Source organism: Symphalangus syndactylus, chromosome 2, assembly GCF_028878055.3.
Source record: "Symphalangus syndactylus isolate Jambi chromosome 2, NHGRI_mSymSyn1-v2.1_pri, whole genome shotgun sequence".
NCBI classification, from domain to species: domain Eukaryota; kingdom Metazoa; phylum Chordata; class Mammalia; order Primates; family Hylobatidae; genus Symphalangus; species Symphalangus syndactylus.
In genome coordinates this window covers 89,544,094-89,558,864 of record NC_072424.2, presented here as the reverse complement: position 1 = coordinate 89,558,864, position 14,771 = coordinate 89,544,094, and the positions used below count along the sequence as shown (strand labels likewise).

General features: G+C 43.3%; 1 protein-coding gene across 5 annotated transcripts in view; it reads left to right on the top strand.

Annotated features, from left to right (window-relative positions):
* The window catches only part of FYN (FYN proto-oncogene, Src family tyrosine kinase), a 211,079-nt gene that overhangs the window by 183,573 nt on the left and 12,735 nt on the right, over positions 1-14,771 (top strand). For all 5 annotated transcript variants that reach the window (XM_055261589.1, XM_055261598.2, XM_055261626.1 and 2 more), the window contains one exon: positions 14,199-14,330. In XM_055261589.1, coding sequence (XP_055117564.1) covers positions 14,199-14,330 — 132 coding nt within the window. The remainder of the gene's footprint in view (positions 1-14,198; positions 14,331-14,771) is intronic.

Genomic DNA, 14,771 nt, shown 5'->3' with positions numbered 1-14,771 from the left:
TACTGTCTCCCTATTTTATAGCTTGGGCCAGTCAATGGATCTGGGCAGTCACCATTTTGATATACCTGCATGCTCCAAGGGCCCCTCTACCCCGGACACAGCTGGGAGTCACGCATCCACTGTCCTCGTCTCCGGCCAACTTGCCTGTTTTCTCATATTTGCATTCTGTGTTGAGAACTATCCCTGCCTGTGCGCTGCCTCTCTTGTTTTTAATCTTGTGAAGTCTGAATATCAGATGGGCCTTCTCAGCATTTTCACTGAGGCATGTGCATACACACATCAACATGAGCACACATGAGCACACACACGCTGCATGAGCACGGCTGGAGCAGTTCTCCCGAGTATGCGTGGAGTCGGTCTTACTGCTTCTCTGTAGAAGTGATTTAGTTTAAAGACTAGCAGCGGGCCCTTGTAGACACAGAGCACATAGTAGTATTTAATAAATATTTGTTTACAGCAATGGAAATAACCAACGTTACCAACCCCCCCACACTCTTGTGAGACAGGCTCTCCTGCTGTCTCTCAGCAATGTGCATGGCTGTCTCCGGGAATCAAATGCTGTTGTGGCTGCAGGAACCTCCAGAAAGGGTTGTTTATTGCATTGCTATTCCTTGCACACTCCAAGATTGTCTTTGGAGTAATGGGAAGCACAAGAGCTTTGGAGCTAGATAAGCCTGTGTTCACATCCTGGTGCCGTATTCCTAGAGCATAAGTTCTGGCCCCTCTGAGCCTCACCTTTCTCATCATAAAATAGGATCGGTGTTGGTTACCTTTAAGGTGGTTGTAAGAATTCAAGAAGACAATTAGTAGAAGTTGTTGGTATTATTCACTTCTTCCAGCTCCTCCCCACAACACTTTGGTGTTTTTTTGTTCTGTTTTATTTTGGTTTTTTGTTTTTTGTTTTTGGCTAGCTTGACCTCTTTTCTTCTTCTCACATGCACCTCAGTCCCCTCCCAAAGATGGCAGGGCCTGGACTGGTAAAGAGCATGACCCATGAGATCAAAGTGTCTTGGTATAAATCCTAGCATTGCTGCTAATTCACTGTGAGACCTTGAGCAAGTTGCTTAACCTCTCTGAGCTTTTATTTCTTCCTCTTAAAATAGGGATAATAATAGTTATCTATATCATAGAATTGTTGTATGGCTTCCCTGCGAATAACCATAAAGCAGTTGGCACAAAGCCAACACTGAGCTGATAGTGGTAGCTGGCAATAGTAGTAATAGTAATATTACTATAATATTATTGATCCAATGGATGCCAATAGCTGTGTTTCTCTCTCTCTCTCTGACACACACCCCACTTCAGGTTTTCCTGATCGCTCCCATCAGGGAGCTCTGCCTCTATCATCCTTTCTCCTGATTTGAATCCTCATGAAGGACAGGAACTGGGGTTGCTCTATGGTTTTGGTTGGTTTGTTTTTTAAGTTCAAAATTAATGAAACAAATGTCAAGGAAACATAATCTTTCGATCTTTGGGCTGTAAATAAAAATAGGAACATTCGGGTCTTTGTATAAGACTGCTGTAAATTTAGGCTTATGTATTAAATAGAAGAAGAAAAATGTGTCTGTTCAAATGCTCCCAGTATTGAGGGTTTAAATAGAATAGATTATTGTCTGGAGGAAAATTCAAGTATAAATTAGACTACGAAGAATTACTAATTGTTGCAGTTTTCATGTTAATTATTTCATGTTAAAAAATTGTTGCCGTATAAATTAACACATTATTTCATAGAAAACATATTTTAGAAAGATTTGTTACTTTAATAACTCTTTGTGTATTAGAAATTCCAGATGCCTGTACTAATTAAATATAATCAGATTTTAGATTCAAAAAGCACAGTAGCCATTTAACACAAACGAGCAGGCAGCTAGGTTGACAAACACACTCAGGAAGAAGTGGATCCCTATTTTGTTCAAATTTTGAATTTCACAATCCAGAACTGTGAATTCAATTCCTGTCCTTCTTTTGTATTACAACGACTGGGGATTATTAGACTCAGAGCGCCAGCTCAAGGGCTCCTGCAGAATTATTAATGAGCCGCTTCTGAGGCCCCTGTAATCCGGTGGCAGATCAAGGCTGATCTCGCCATGAGATGCCCTCCCTCTGCCCCCGTCAGCACATGAATTTCTTGTTCTCTGTCAACAACAGCATTGCCATTCCCGCACAGTGTGCTGTGACCTGAACAGCAAATATCAGGAGAGGGAAAGGGAAGAAAAAAAAAAACCTTTTTAATTACTGAATTTAATCTAATTCTTCCCATGCTAGAGAAGCAAACCATCCTTTGATGAAAAGCAAACCCTTTAAAATGCAAGCCATTGCCTTAAGCACCGACTAGTGTGTTCCCAACTCAGTGGTGCTGCCATAAAATGACCACGCCAACCCCCGACTCCCCAGCCCACATTGAGAGTCTATCATCCTGAGGGCTGTCTAGGGAGAGACCCCAGGGGACTTGCCCGACAGAATGCCCTGCCCTCCGAGGTCAGACACGGCCTTCCCGCTGAGCTGAGTCGCATGCCTGAACCATGCTGCTTGTAATCAAGCTTCCCGGATCCGAGTTTGGTACACTTCAGTCACTAAGCAGAAAAGCTCCTTCATTTGTATTCTGTCGCTTCAAGCTCTGAGCTTCCACCTCATTTCTGGGAGGGACTGCTTTGTTTATCTGCTGAGCCACTGTGGAGCTTCAGGGCCCAGATTAATAGTTAGGGGGAGCAGGTCAAATTGGCAGGGAAATGGAGATGAATTGTAGAGCGCATCCATTTTCCTCCAGGAAAGGGTGTGTTGAAAGCCAAAGATTAAAATTAAAAGAAAAGGGACTCTAAATCACCCTTTCCTACTACAGTCTGTCTTTAAAGATTAAAACTGTTTCAGGTCGGAGATGGGACCAATTTCTTTCACCCCCACCCTCGGGCAGCTCTGACTCTGCCCAGAGGATACAAATGGATTGGAGGTAAGCAGTGGTCACCTCAAGCCCAGCTTCTTTGCACACCTTTCCCCTTTATCTGTGCTGGTCAGTCCCATTTTGTATTCTGTGTGAGCATCTCTTTCTCCTTTGTGCTGTTTTGGGCAGAGCCTTTCGGTGGTTGTTTATGAATGGTCAAGAGCAAGTCCTCAGTCTGTGCAGCCCACGTTTCTTGGTAATCATCAAGAAGGAAGCAGATGTAAAATCACCCTCTGTGATTTTAAAGTGTGTAAATAGGAACTGCATACTGCCATCAAAGATCAAAAATGTCATTTGGCTTCCTTGTCTTGCCTTGCTGGCAAAAGGAACTCCTGCATTTGCATCATCTGGGTAATCACGGACACGTAGTACGTTTGTAAACTGCCCCAAGTTCTGAAGCCTCATTTCTTACAGCCAAAGGAGGGGGCTCAGTGGCATTGCTCTGCCATCCCCAGGGTGGTTCCCCCATTGGCACAGACACTGTACCAGATTGAAAAGGGGAGCGGTTTGAAAAGGCCACCCCAAAGTGGTGTTTGTCTTCTGTATATCCTATTATCCTTTGATACGTTCTGAGCTCCCAATCAAACCCTGTGACCTCCAACTGTTCCCACACAGTATCCCCAAACCCAGTGCTGCCCATGCAGCCCAGCTCGCCATGTGGCATGAAGTCAGACTGACACGGGCCCTCTGCCCTTTCTGGGGGTGGCTGGATTCTTGGCATCATTTCTGTGTTGAGCTACATCCCACACATCCGTTGATCACTCAGGTGAGTTCGTCTTGCCACCCTGGGCAGCAGTGTGCAGATGGTTACAAAGCCCTTGTCTTTTGTTCTGGATTGAAAGTCCACAAACATAGCATTTATGCTGTTGAAGCTGTGAATCAGAATTTTTATTCTGTTTGTTTTGTTTTGTTTTCTCTTTACAGAGGTAATCAGGTTACAGAATTTTTATTCTGATTTTGCCTCCTTTCTGGCTCTTGGAAAACTGGAAGGATAATTGGAATTATTCAGAGCCTCAGTATTCTAGAACAGCAAGCAGGGCTCCTTTTTTCTTCAATCCCACCCAAGATAACCACTTAAATAAGCCTCTATAACATAGTCTGTACTCCAAGGAAAGGCCCTTTGATGGTTCTCAGATTTCCTTCTTAAAAGGACCAGATACCCGTGATTTCAGGAGATACCCATTAATGTTATCCTCTACTTTTGCGTTGTCCCCATGAGTTACCCTGGGTTTGTCATTGGTCACCGTTGCAAGGAGGGTGATGGAGAAAGACAAGCAGCCCAGAGTTTCCTCCCTTTACTTCCTGGCTCCTCTAGGGATATTTGGAAGGAATGTCACAGTTTACCTTCTGGTAGCCTCCATGTCTGGATCGAATGCCCTTCCACAATTTATCCTGCCTATCCTTCCCCAACTGCAAAACCCCAGGATTAATGCCTAGAGTCCAGCCTTGCCCCTGCATTCTCCCTGGTAGCTGAGTCTACTCCCCTGTGTCCTCTAGTTGTCCTGGGTTCGATTTTTAATACCCTCTGATGGACCTTCTGTCTCTTCTCTGTCCAGTCTTGAACTCTGGGCTCTCGTGGAACTTTGCTCACCCCTCTCAGCCTGAATATTCCTTCCATGGATTCCAGTCAACGAGACTTTGGATCTGTGCCTACTTAGTCAACCTTATCTTTGCAATATGTTCTGGCCCACATTCCACTCCTTGGTTCTTGCCCTCCTTGGCCTAACTTGTCCCTTCTCCACTCGCATCCCCGGTGGGACAGCATTCCTCCTTCCTCCCAACCTCCCTCCTTCTCAAACTTCTTGCTCAACATTATGAAATTTCAGATGGAATATAATCTTAACCCATTGTAACATTTACTTTTCATTTATTTTTTTAAGAAAACATGATGCTAAAACTTTATGAACTTGAAGTAGAAGTTTCAACAGAATGCGTCACCAGGGATAATTGGAAAACACCCAGTTGTATTACTTCAGAAGCATTTGGGAAATCTGAAAGTCATTCCCTTGGCCTAGTGTGAAAATTCTGAGTTTTACTTTGCCAAGTTTCATTGGGTTTGAAATCATTGTTTTGTTTAAATAACCACAAAGTTCCAGGTCAGGTCAGCTTTGATTTTGCTTCTTTCACAGGATATCCTGTCCTGGTACAGCCTTGTCACTTCCCCCTCCTGTAAACCAAATTTCTGTTATTGGCATTGTTTGTGATTTTTTTTCTTTTATTACCCAGAGTAACTTTCAAGTTGAATTATTGCATACTATTAAATATTGGATATAATAATTTGCAGAGTTAGTGGCTTTATAATTAAAAAGGGCTCTGGATGGCTCTTTGGTTCAGAAAAACAGTGTCTATTGTTGAAGCTAGTGGGTTTCCTCCTTGAAAATGCTATTAGGGCACAGCTCAGATTCTCAGTAGGAAGGATTTGGCTTCTTTTATTCAATACTGACTTCACCTTCTCCACCTTGGCCTAGTTTTTTAGCCAGAGGGGATATTCTCTGAGACTATGGAATTGGCCTGGTCACCAGGAAAAATAAAAAAGAGACTTGGCAGTTCAGCTCTCCGGTGATGTGAGCTGGGCCCACCCAGGCCTGTCCTGGCCCCTGCCCTGACCCTCCCCGCCGCAGGGAGAGCCATGGGTCATGCTGCATCATTCCAATGCGGCTACCTCTCCCTGAAGCCTTCATCTCCTGTTCATGTTCTCTTTTCCTCTCTCTGCTGAGCCCTCTTCTTCCTAAAGGCAATGCCACCATTTAGTTCTCTGTTGGGTTTGCCTGTGAGCTCTGTCTCCCTGGCTGCCTAGAAACCCCAAGAGCGGAGGCAACCTGTGCTTGGTTTTCCCAGGAGCACCTCACAGGGTGCTGGGGACATCATGGATGCTCAGAAGATTCTCAGTGATTGGTTGATGAGTGTTTTGATGAGGAGGGTTTTTTCATCTTCTTTTCCTCTTCTGATGTTTGGAGAGCTTTGGCATTGCTGATGGCATTTGCCAGTGCGACTCAGTGACTTGAGGCCTTTACTATCTGAATAAAATAACAGCTGGCATTTATTTAGCTATTACCAGGTGCCAGACACTGTGCTGAGCCTTTTACATCAACTATTCTTCTCACCACAACCTTAGGAGGTTATCATCCCCAGTTTACAGACAAGGAAACTGAGACTTAGGGACATTTTAAATGATCAACCAGCAAATCCAGTGTGCAAGCACAGGGTTGCCTGACTCGGAAGCTCCTTTCCTAAATGATCATACTGGTCCTTCTACAAGTGACCACTCAATCCCAGCTCAGCCCACAATCGGACCACTTTGCATTGTCACTGAAGAGCATCCACTCCTCATTTCCTGGCCGGCTTATGTACTCTTACTGCAGGAGGTGATTTGGCAGCAAAAGTATCTGCTGTCTTCATTGGAGCATTTGAAATGCCTGTGCCATCATCTTAATGTATGAAAACACATAAAGAACAGGAAGTAACTGAGTCAAGTAAGCTTTTTCTATTTCAGGCAGAAGTGAAAAACAGATTACCTGGCCACTAGGGATAAAGGGACTTCATTAACTGGAATGTAGCCTGGGGCTTGGGATGGGCCATCCTGACATAATGACTTTGGGCAGTCATCCTGTTGGCACTGAAAAACCGAGAGCATCAGTCAGGCTGTGCTGTCGTGTGAAAGGAAGATTTTATTCCTATAACTTTTAAGAGTGAAGAAAATTATTAGTTTATTACACCACTGTATTGATGCTCTTTGTGTTTAGTTTGATTAAGTCTGTGTAAAGGAAGAGAATTACTTTGACCGTCAGGGTGTCAGATAACTTACTGCCTGGCTGGACCCTTTAGCTAGTTAGAGCATTTATTGCTGTTTAACCAGCCTTAGGCAAGTTGCTATGAAGAAATATGTGTCTCCAGCCTCAAAGGATTTGCATTCTATTTAAGGAGATTTTTTAAATAACTTACGAAAGAACTAGTAAAAGGACACAGAGGAGACATGGACACAGTGGAACAGTGTATAGTGTTTATGCAGTCAGGCTCTGGCGCCTTCGGTTCAAATCCCAGTTCTGCCATCTACACATGTCCTTTGTTTGGCACATTGCTTTCCTCTCTGTGTTCCATTTTCTCATCTGTAGAACAAGACTATTCCTGGCATCCACCTCGTGTGCACAGTGTTTTGCACGCTTGACTCTTAGCAAGCGCTCAGTGTGTGTTTAGCTATTGTAGTAGCTGCTATTATCAAGCATTAAACTGTTGTTTCTAGCACTGGCGCTAGGTGCATTGGAGAGATTAGTGAAGGCTGGAGTAATCACAGATGACTTCATGAAGGAGGTGGGACTGGAGCTGAGTAGGCTTTAGCTAAGCAGGTGAAGGGAAAGAGAGCATTTCCAAAGCCAACGTAAAAGACACAAGTGTGAGCATGCTAAGTGCAGGACACAGGTTATAGTAAAGCAAACTGAACTAGATTAACTGTGTTTGGGATAGCAAGAACCAAGTTAGGTCAGGCACGGTGGCTCACCTCTGTAGTCCCAGCACTTTGGGAGACCAAGGCAGGAGAACCACTTGAGCCCAGGAATTTGAGACTAGCCTGGGCAACATAGCAAGATCCCATCTCTACAAAACATAAAATTAAACTAGGCGCAGTGGCTCACGCCTGTAATTCCAGCACTTTGGGAGGCCGAGGCAGGTGGATCACCTGAGGTCAGGAGTTCAGGAGCAGCCTGACCAGTATGGTGAAACCCCGTGTCTACTAAAAATACAAAAATTAGCCAGGCGTGGTGGTGTGCACCAATAGTTCCAGCTACTCAGGAGGCTGAGACAGGAGAATTGCTTGTACCCATGAGGTGGAGGTTGCAGTAAGTCAAGATCGCACCACTGCACTCCAGCCTGGGCAACAGAGCAAGACTGTCTCAAAAAAAAAATTAAATTAAAAATTAGCCAGGCATGGTGGTTCACACGTAGCGTCCTAGCTACTTAGGAGAGGCAAGAAGCTTGCTTGAGTAAGCCCAAGCAAGAAGAGCCCACGGGGGAGACACACAAAATGCTTGGAAAGAAAGGACGAACATGGGGAAGAATAAACTCAGAAAAATAATTCACGCGTTTCTCATAGAAATGTTTGAGCTTTGCAGGTTGGAGTATGCTAAGTTTTACTGCCTTGTTACCGAGATTATTGGTATTATTCACATGTGAGAAGTGTGCTAAAATAGTACAAATGTACCCAGAGCCACTCATTAAGTAAACATAACAGAAGTGACAATGGAAGCATCATCTACCCAATTGCTAATTGCTAATAGACACCCATGGGCCTTGAAACGTCACGATGCTTTTGAAGAGTTTCGAAAAGTCAAAACACTTTTCCCATTCTGTCTCATCATAAATCATTCTCAAGGTAATGATGTGTTATCTTCCATGTTTTAAAAGACAAGGGGAAAGAACGATGTGGGAAGTCATCGCACTTCTGCTCACAGCCCAGTGACTTTCTGTTGTGCTTAGGATGGAATCCAAAATCCTAGTGCAGGTTACAGAGTCCCACAAGATCTGTCCTTGTACCCCATCTTATTATTCTTCATAGCACTTTATTGTAGTTGACATACATAATAGCCATTCATTTATTTTATCTCCCTCAAACTAAGCTTCCAGCTCCATGACTGCCAGAGACTGTGTTCACTTTTGTCCTCCTGGCACCAAGTGCAGTGCCGGGCACTGGGGAATACTCCAGAAATACTTGTGGTAGGAAGAAAGAACAAGCCAGCCCAGCAGTGGTGGGTGTTTGTGTTGTTATTTCTGTGGACAAACTTTGATAACTGAATAAATCCACAGCCCTCTCCTGCATGGATGATTATTAACTTTATGTTAAACGAGGAAGACCAGGGCTCGGTGAGGTCGAAATGGTTGATATCTAGTCACTTGCATTCGTCCTAGTCTATTAAGAATTTATTCTTAATCCAGTCTATTAAGGATTTTCCACTTTGTTTCACTGTGAACTCTCCCAAGGCCCCTTGCCACCTTGTCTTTCTGCTGTTGTAACTAACCACCCCCATCCCCAGCTGCAGCCCCAGTGAACTGGGCCCCCTTGTCCTCAGAGAACAAAGTATGGGTCTCCCCCACTCGGATACATTCACTCCGACCCAAAGGGGATCTGAACACACTTCCTTTGGCAGTGAAAATGCAGGGTTCTCCAGGTGTTTTAAGTTTCATTAGTGTGTGGCTGTTGCTTTTCCATTTCAATTGGTAATTCTTAGACTCTTAAAAGGGCATCCAGACAGTGACACTGGTGCTGTCACCAAGGACAAGTAGAGGACTCACCAGAGGGCAGGGAACTGATAATACACTCTGTAAGGAGCTGTGGTTATTCAGCCAAAAAGGGAAGGGCTAGGTGGGCTGTCCAGCTACTCATTCATTCATTCAGCACCTGTTTATCAAGTGCTTTCTCTGCACCAGACACTGTACTCAGTACTGGAGATGTGGTGGCCATCCGGGAAGTCATGCTCCAGCACTCAAGCACAGTATTTATCTGGGACAGAGACAGCCTTCAGACAATTCATGCATTCATTGCACTTTAATAATAACAGCTTCGTTAGGCAATATTTGCTGAAAAAAAGTAGTGACGACTACAAAGAGGAAGGTGCTCTGGCAGCATAGAAGTAGGAAACCTACCCCAGTCTTTAATGATCAGGCAAAGGTTCCCTGTGCAAGTAACACTTTGGCTAGGAGCAAAAGAGGAGTAAGAATTAGCCATGGGTTAAGGGCTTTTGACAAAGGAAATAGCCTGTCCCTGAAGCAGGTAGGAGCTTGGTATTTGCAAAGCAGTCAAAGAAGGGCAATGGAGAGGTTGTAGAGGAGAGAGGAGGGGAGCAGAGGAGAACAAATCTGGGATGATAAGAAGCAGCTGGGGAAGTAGGTAGGGACCAGATTATGCATGTAGATTCTATTAGAAGGCTACTGTAGAAACCCAGGGGGGGCATGCTGAGCAAGCGAGGACTAGAGGAAGAGTAGTGAATTCAAGAGCATGAAATGGTCAGGATGTAATGGAACTGACATGGGCAGGGACAAAGCAGGAGGGCACAGAGATCATTCAGTAAAGATGTACTGACCTCCTTCGATAGGCAGGCCCTGTGCTGGGATCCAAGCGCACAGTGATGAAAAATAGTGTGTCCAGGTGAGGATGATTCTCGGGATTCTGTTATCACCAACTGGGTGGTTTACAAAGTCGCCAAGGATTGAGAAGCCAAATTGTGGGAAAGATAAATTTTGGATGTTGAATTTGAGGGGCGCTGACTTGCATAACCAATTTCCCTCTCAATTGTCTCTCCATCATGGAGAGACAATTGAGAGGGAAATTGGTTATGCAAGTCAGGGACTCAAGAGAGAGGTCCCATCTGCTGATATAAATGCAGGCATCATTGGGGTCAAGATAGTCATTGGAGCCACGGGAGTGAGTAAGATCCCTGATGTTACACAGAGTTTGTGACCACTCATTTCATATCTCAACAGAATTCAGAGAAACAGGATTGAGCTGTATATCAGAAATTATTTAAAACATCGACACATGTATTCATTACAGGAATAATTCAGCCTAAGGCTAACTGGTCTTATATATGTTCCCGGGAGTTAAATGACTAAGGTACAAAGATCCTCTTACCTGGAAGTTCTAGGGCATGGGCACCTAGACATAGGGCATCTAGTGACGACACCAGGTTGTCAAGTTTTCACCATGATAAGTCGAGGTTTCGGCAATGAGTTTACCTTGGGAGTTTGGTAAAATTTGCAAATAGTACCTGGAAAACATTCAGTGGAAAAGATGCTTCCAAGTACACACACCACACACACACACACGCACACATATTATGGCCTTTGTGTATTGACTTATCCTAAAGAATCCTAAACTGTTAAGCTAATTCAGTAAGAAATGACAGAGTGGTCACTTCTTTTTTTGAATTCATGTAAACATGGAACAAGTACAGTAAGTGATACAGTGAAGCTCAAGATATCAGTGACACAGATGATCATTACCTGCATAGTTTGCTGTTTCCTCTAAATAAAATGCGAAGAGGAGAAAACTGTCTTCATATCTAGATCCTGCTTCCAAGCAGAAGAATTTCAAAGTGTGAATCAGCTAGTTACATAACAATACCAAGTTAACTGCATTGCAGTTCTCCTGATGTTTTCTCCATTGTTCTGTAAGTCCATACTACTTAGAAGATCACTTTGATTTTGACTTTTTGCCTGTCAGAACTTTACTTTCAAGGGAAAGGCAACGTTTACACCCAGGAGATCCTTCCTTCAAGGTGTCTGAAGTCTCCTAACTTATAGAGCTCACTGCAGCAGCCCTGCAGCAGGGACACCTGTGGGATTGTATAGGTTATGTACTACACAACCTTAGGGATGCTGTTTTCATAGACTGGGGTTTTACACTGTGCAACCTGCATGGCTAGTTGTAAAGACACCTGCCAAAAATCCCCAGTTAACTCCACCACATTTAGAGCTGCATTTTAGGGCCAATAGCTTTGTACCCTCAGGAGGTGGGAAGCCAAGATAAGGGGAAACAGAAGTAATGAGATGTGTCCAAGAGGAAGCAGGGATTAGCTCTTTTCAGTAGAAACCTCAGTTAATCATTAATACCTTATTGCTGCTTTGATTTAACCTTTTGTCTTCCTTGAAAAGGAAAATGAGTTATCTATAAAGAAGCTTCTTTTGTCGAAAGCAGCTGCTATTTTAAGACAGAGAAGAAGCAGGAGAAGTTGGACAAAGACATTATTTTTTATTCCTCCAAATACATTATAAATACATTGTTTAGTATAAATATATTGCTTGCCTTGGGAAGAAAATTAATACAAAACAAATTTAAGTAAGTTCCGACTAGTAGTAAGTCAGACCACATATCTACAAATGAGTTCCTTTCAAAGATTCCTTACATTAATGCAGCCTTTGTTTTAACATTTTTTGAAGGTTATATATTATAATCCTTGTTGTAGATTATAAAATGAGAAAATAATAAAGCGGACTAATGCTGTTGGTTTTTTTTCATGTGAAATTATGAAATCCCTTGGAAAATCTAACATGACAGTATCCAAATTTTAAATAGTCACTTTCAGCAACACACACACCTTCACCAATGTTGAGTGATTCAAAGAAGGGGAAAAACAACTCCTTTGGTTGTCATTTTATTTACAGGATTTCTCTGCACAGCAGAGAAAAATGTTCCATTTACTTCAGAGATGGTCAGAGATTTCCAAGCCATTTGGCTCAAGAGATGGTTTAAATAGGAATGAATGTAGTATACCTTTAATTCTCTGAAGTAAGAGAACTCCAGCTGAGGTTGGGTCCAGGGCAAAGTCTGCTCTCAACACTGAGGAAAATCTATCACATTAATCCCAATGGCTCAGAGTCCAGAGCTGCGTGAACAGAATGCTAAAGGATAGGAAGTGGGAGAAGAATGCTTTGAAAGGAACTTTAAAAACAAAACGACCGACTATTCAGAGAATACCAGGTCTTATGTGGAATCATGTAGCGCGTAAGGAAAGATATAAATAATTATGCCTGAGAAATGTAACTAATTAAAAATAACTCCATGCATAAAAGGGAAACTATAGAGTAACTTTTCTGCTCCAGTGTTAATGTGAGATGCCTCATAATGAAATAGTAGGATTTTTTTTTTTTTTTTCATTTCATTTCACACAGACACATGAGAGATGGAGAGGAAAATTATATTGCCTGAAAATGCCAGGGTAGATTTACTAAAGATGTTATCATATGCTGTATTTAAGACAAAAATCTAATTGCTGTAATTTATCATACCTCTGGCTATTAAAACTGTGCCAATTTAAATATTTTAATCATTTGCCACTTTTGTACATGGTGACTTTTTATAGAATATTCTATGAAACGTTCTGATTTTGTCAGCCTTTGTATGATTTTCAGGAGCTCCTTAAGCAGAATGAACATGCTTTAAGCATGTAATTGTGTTTCCATAAGTAATAAAAATTCCTTGTGTTTTTCCTTTAGTTTGTTCAGTAAAATTTCTGGAACTGCTCTATAATTGCTGAGCCGAATGTTTGAGAGCACAAGCTGCTGAATCCCTTTTATTTTATTTTATTTTATTTATTTTTATTTTATTTTATTTTATTTTTTTTCTGAGACGGACTCTTACTCTGTCACCTAGGCTGGAGTGTAATGGCACGATCTCGGCTCACTGCAACCTCTGCCTCCTGGGTTCAAGTGATTCTCCTGCCTCAGCCTCCTGAGTAGCTGGGTCTACAGGCTCGTACCACCATGCCTGGCTAATTTTTGTATTTTTAGTAGAGACGAGGTTTCACCATGTTGGCCAGGCTGGTCTGGAACTCCTGACCTCAAATGACCGCCCACCTCTGCCTCCTAAGGTGCTCACGCCACCACACCCGGCCTGAATCCCTTTTAATTCCCTGCACACACATCAAGCTTGTAGAAAGCAAGGTGGACCACACCCTTCCTTTTGGTTTAGAGAGAGGATTCTTTCAATGATCAAATAAATTTTTGAAAAAAAAGACTCCACTGAGTTTGACATGAATTTGCACCTTGGTCTTGAAAAGTCAGAGACTCATAAGACAGTCATGGAGGCAAAACTGCTCTTTAAAAAACAAACATTAAATAGTACTCTTGCTGGATGGTAGAAGAAAAAGTGGCAAGAAAGTGATCTTACAGTATGGAAGAAAAAACCATCCCAGGAGTAAAGATGGCCGCTACAGGGAGAAAGAATGGAGGAAAGACAGCAAATGTGGAGAGAGAAGGAGCTGGAGGCAGATTCCTTTCCCTGCTGTGGGTGTGGGAGGCCTTTGGGAAATCTAACCCATTTCAGCAGAACACATGGGCTGTATCCAGTTGTCCCCACCCTGGGAGCAGCTCAGTGGTTTAATCAGGTTTTGTGTACCCAGTGAGACCACATTATCTTATATACCCGAGGACTCATGAGAGCAGCATTATGACTAAATCCTTTGTATGTTTATTAAAACACAGCATTATTTCAAAGTTAAATATATATATAATTTTCCTAAATCACAAGAAACCAGGGCTTCCTCCCCCCTTTATTGAGGTATTAAGGTGCTTTGAGCTGGATTACTTACGGTCACACAGCCAAGACCAGACCCTACATCTTCCCAATCCCAGCCCATTCCTGCTTCACCTCCTTTCTGTCCTCCCCTCTAAACCTGCTGTCATGAAAGCAGCTTGCCAAGTGCCTTTCCCTCCCACACCCCATGCCCATTGCAGTGCCCTCTGCCTGATGAATAACCAGGTGTTCATTCTGCAGGTGCAAAGTTCCCCATCAAGTGGACGGCCCCCGAGGCAGCCCTGTACGGGAGGTTCACAATCAAGTCTGACGTGTGGTCTTTTGGAATCTTACTCACAGAGCTGGTCACCAAAGGAAGAGTGCCATACCCAGGTAAGAGCAGGGCCTCGCAGACATGGGCCTGAGATTGGAGGCTTTTTTGACACCATTTGGGGAAACTTCATCTACTTTGCTTTCTAAGCCCCATCCTCAGCTTTCTGCTGAGCTTGAGTTTGAAGAACACCGCCAGGTATTCAGCCAGAGAAAAGCAGAACTGGGAGCCACCATATATGTAGACAAGCAGCCACCATGAACTGTGTGCCAGGATTAATGTAAGTAGCAGCTGGTCTAAATGCTTCAGTCCCCCTCCAGTTCATAGAATCTCTCCTCTCTCAGTAGGAGTATGTGTCTGTGGTTCCCAGAGCAGAAATGTCACTGGCAGTGCCTCTGCCCAAATGGAGTTTGCAGACATGTCTGGGAAAGAGAAAGAGAAAAGCCCCACTGCTTTTTGATTACGCTGTAGCACTGACCCATGGAGTGAGCCTGGCAGGAAGG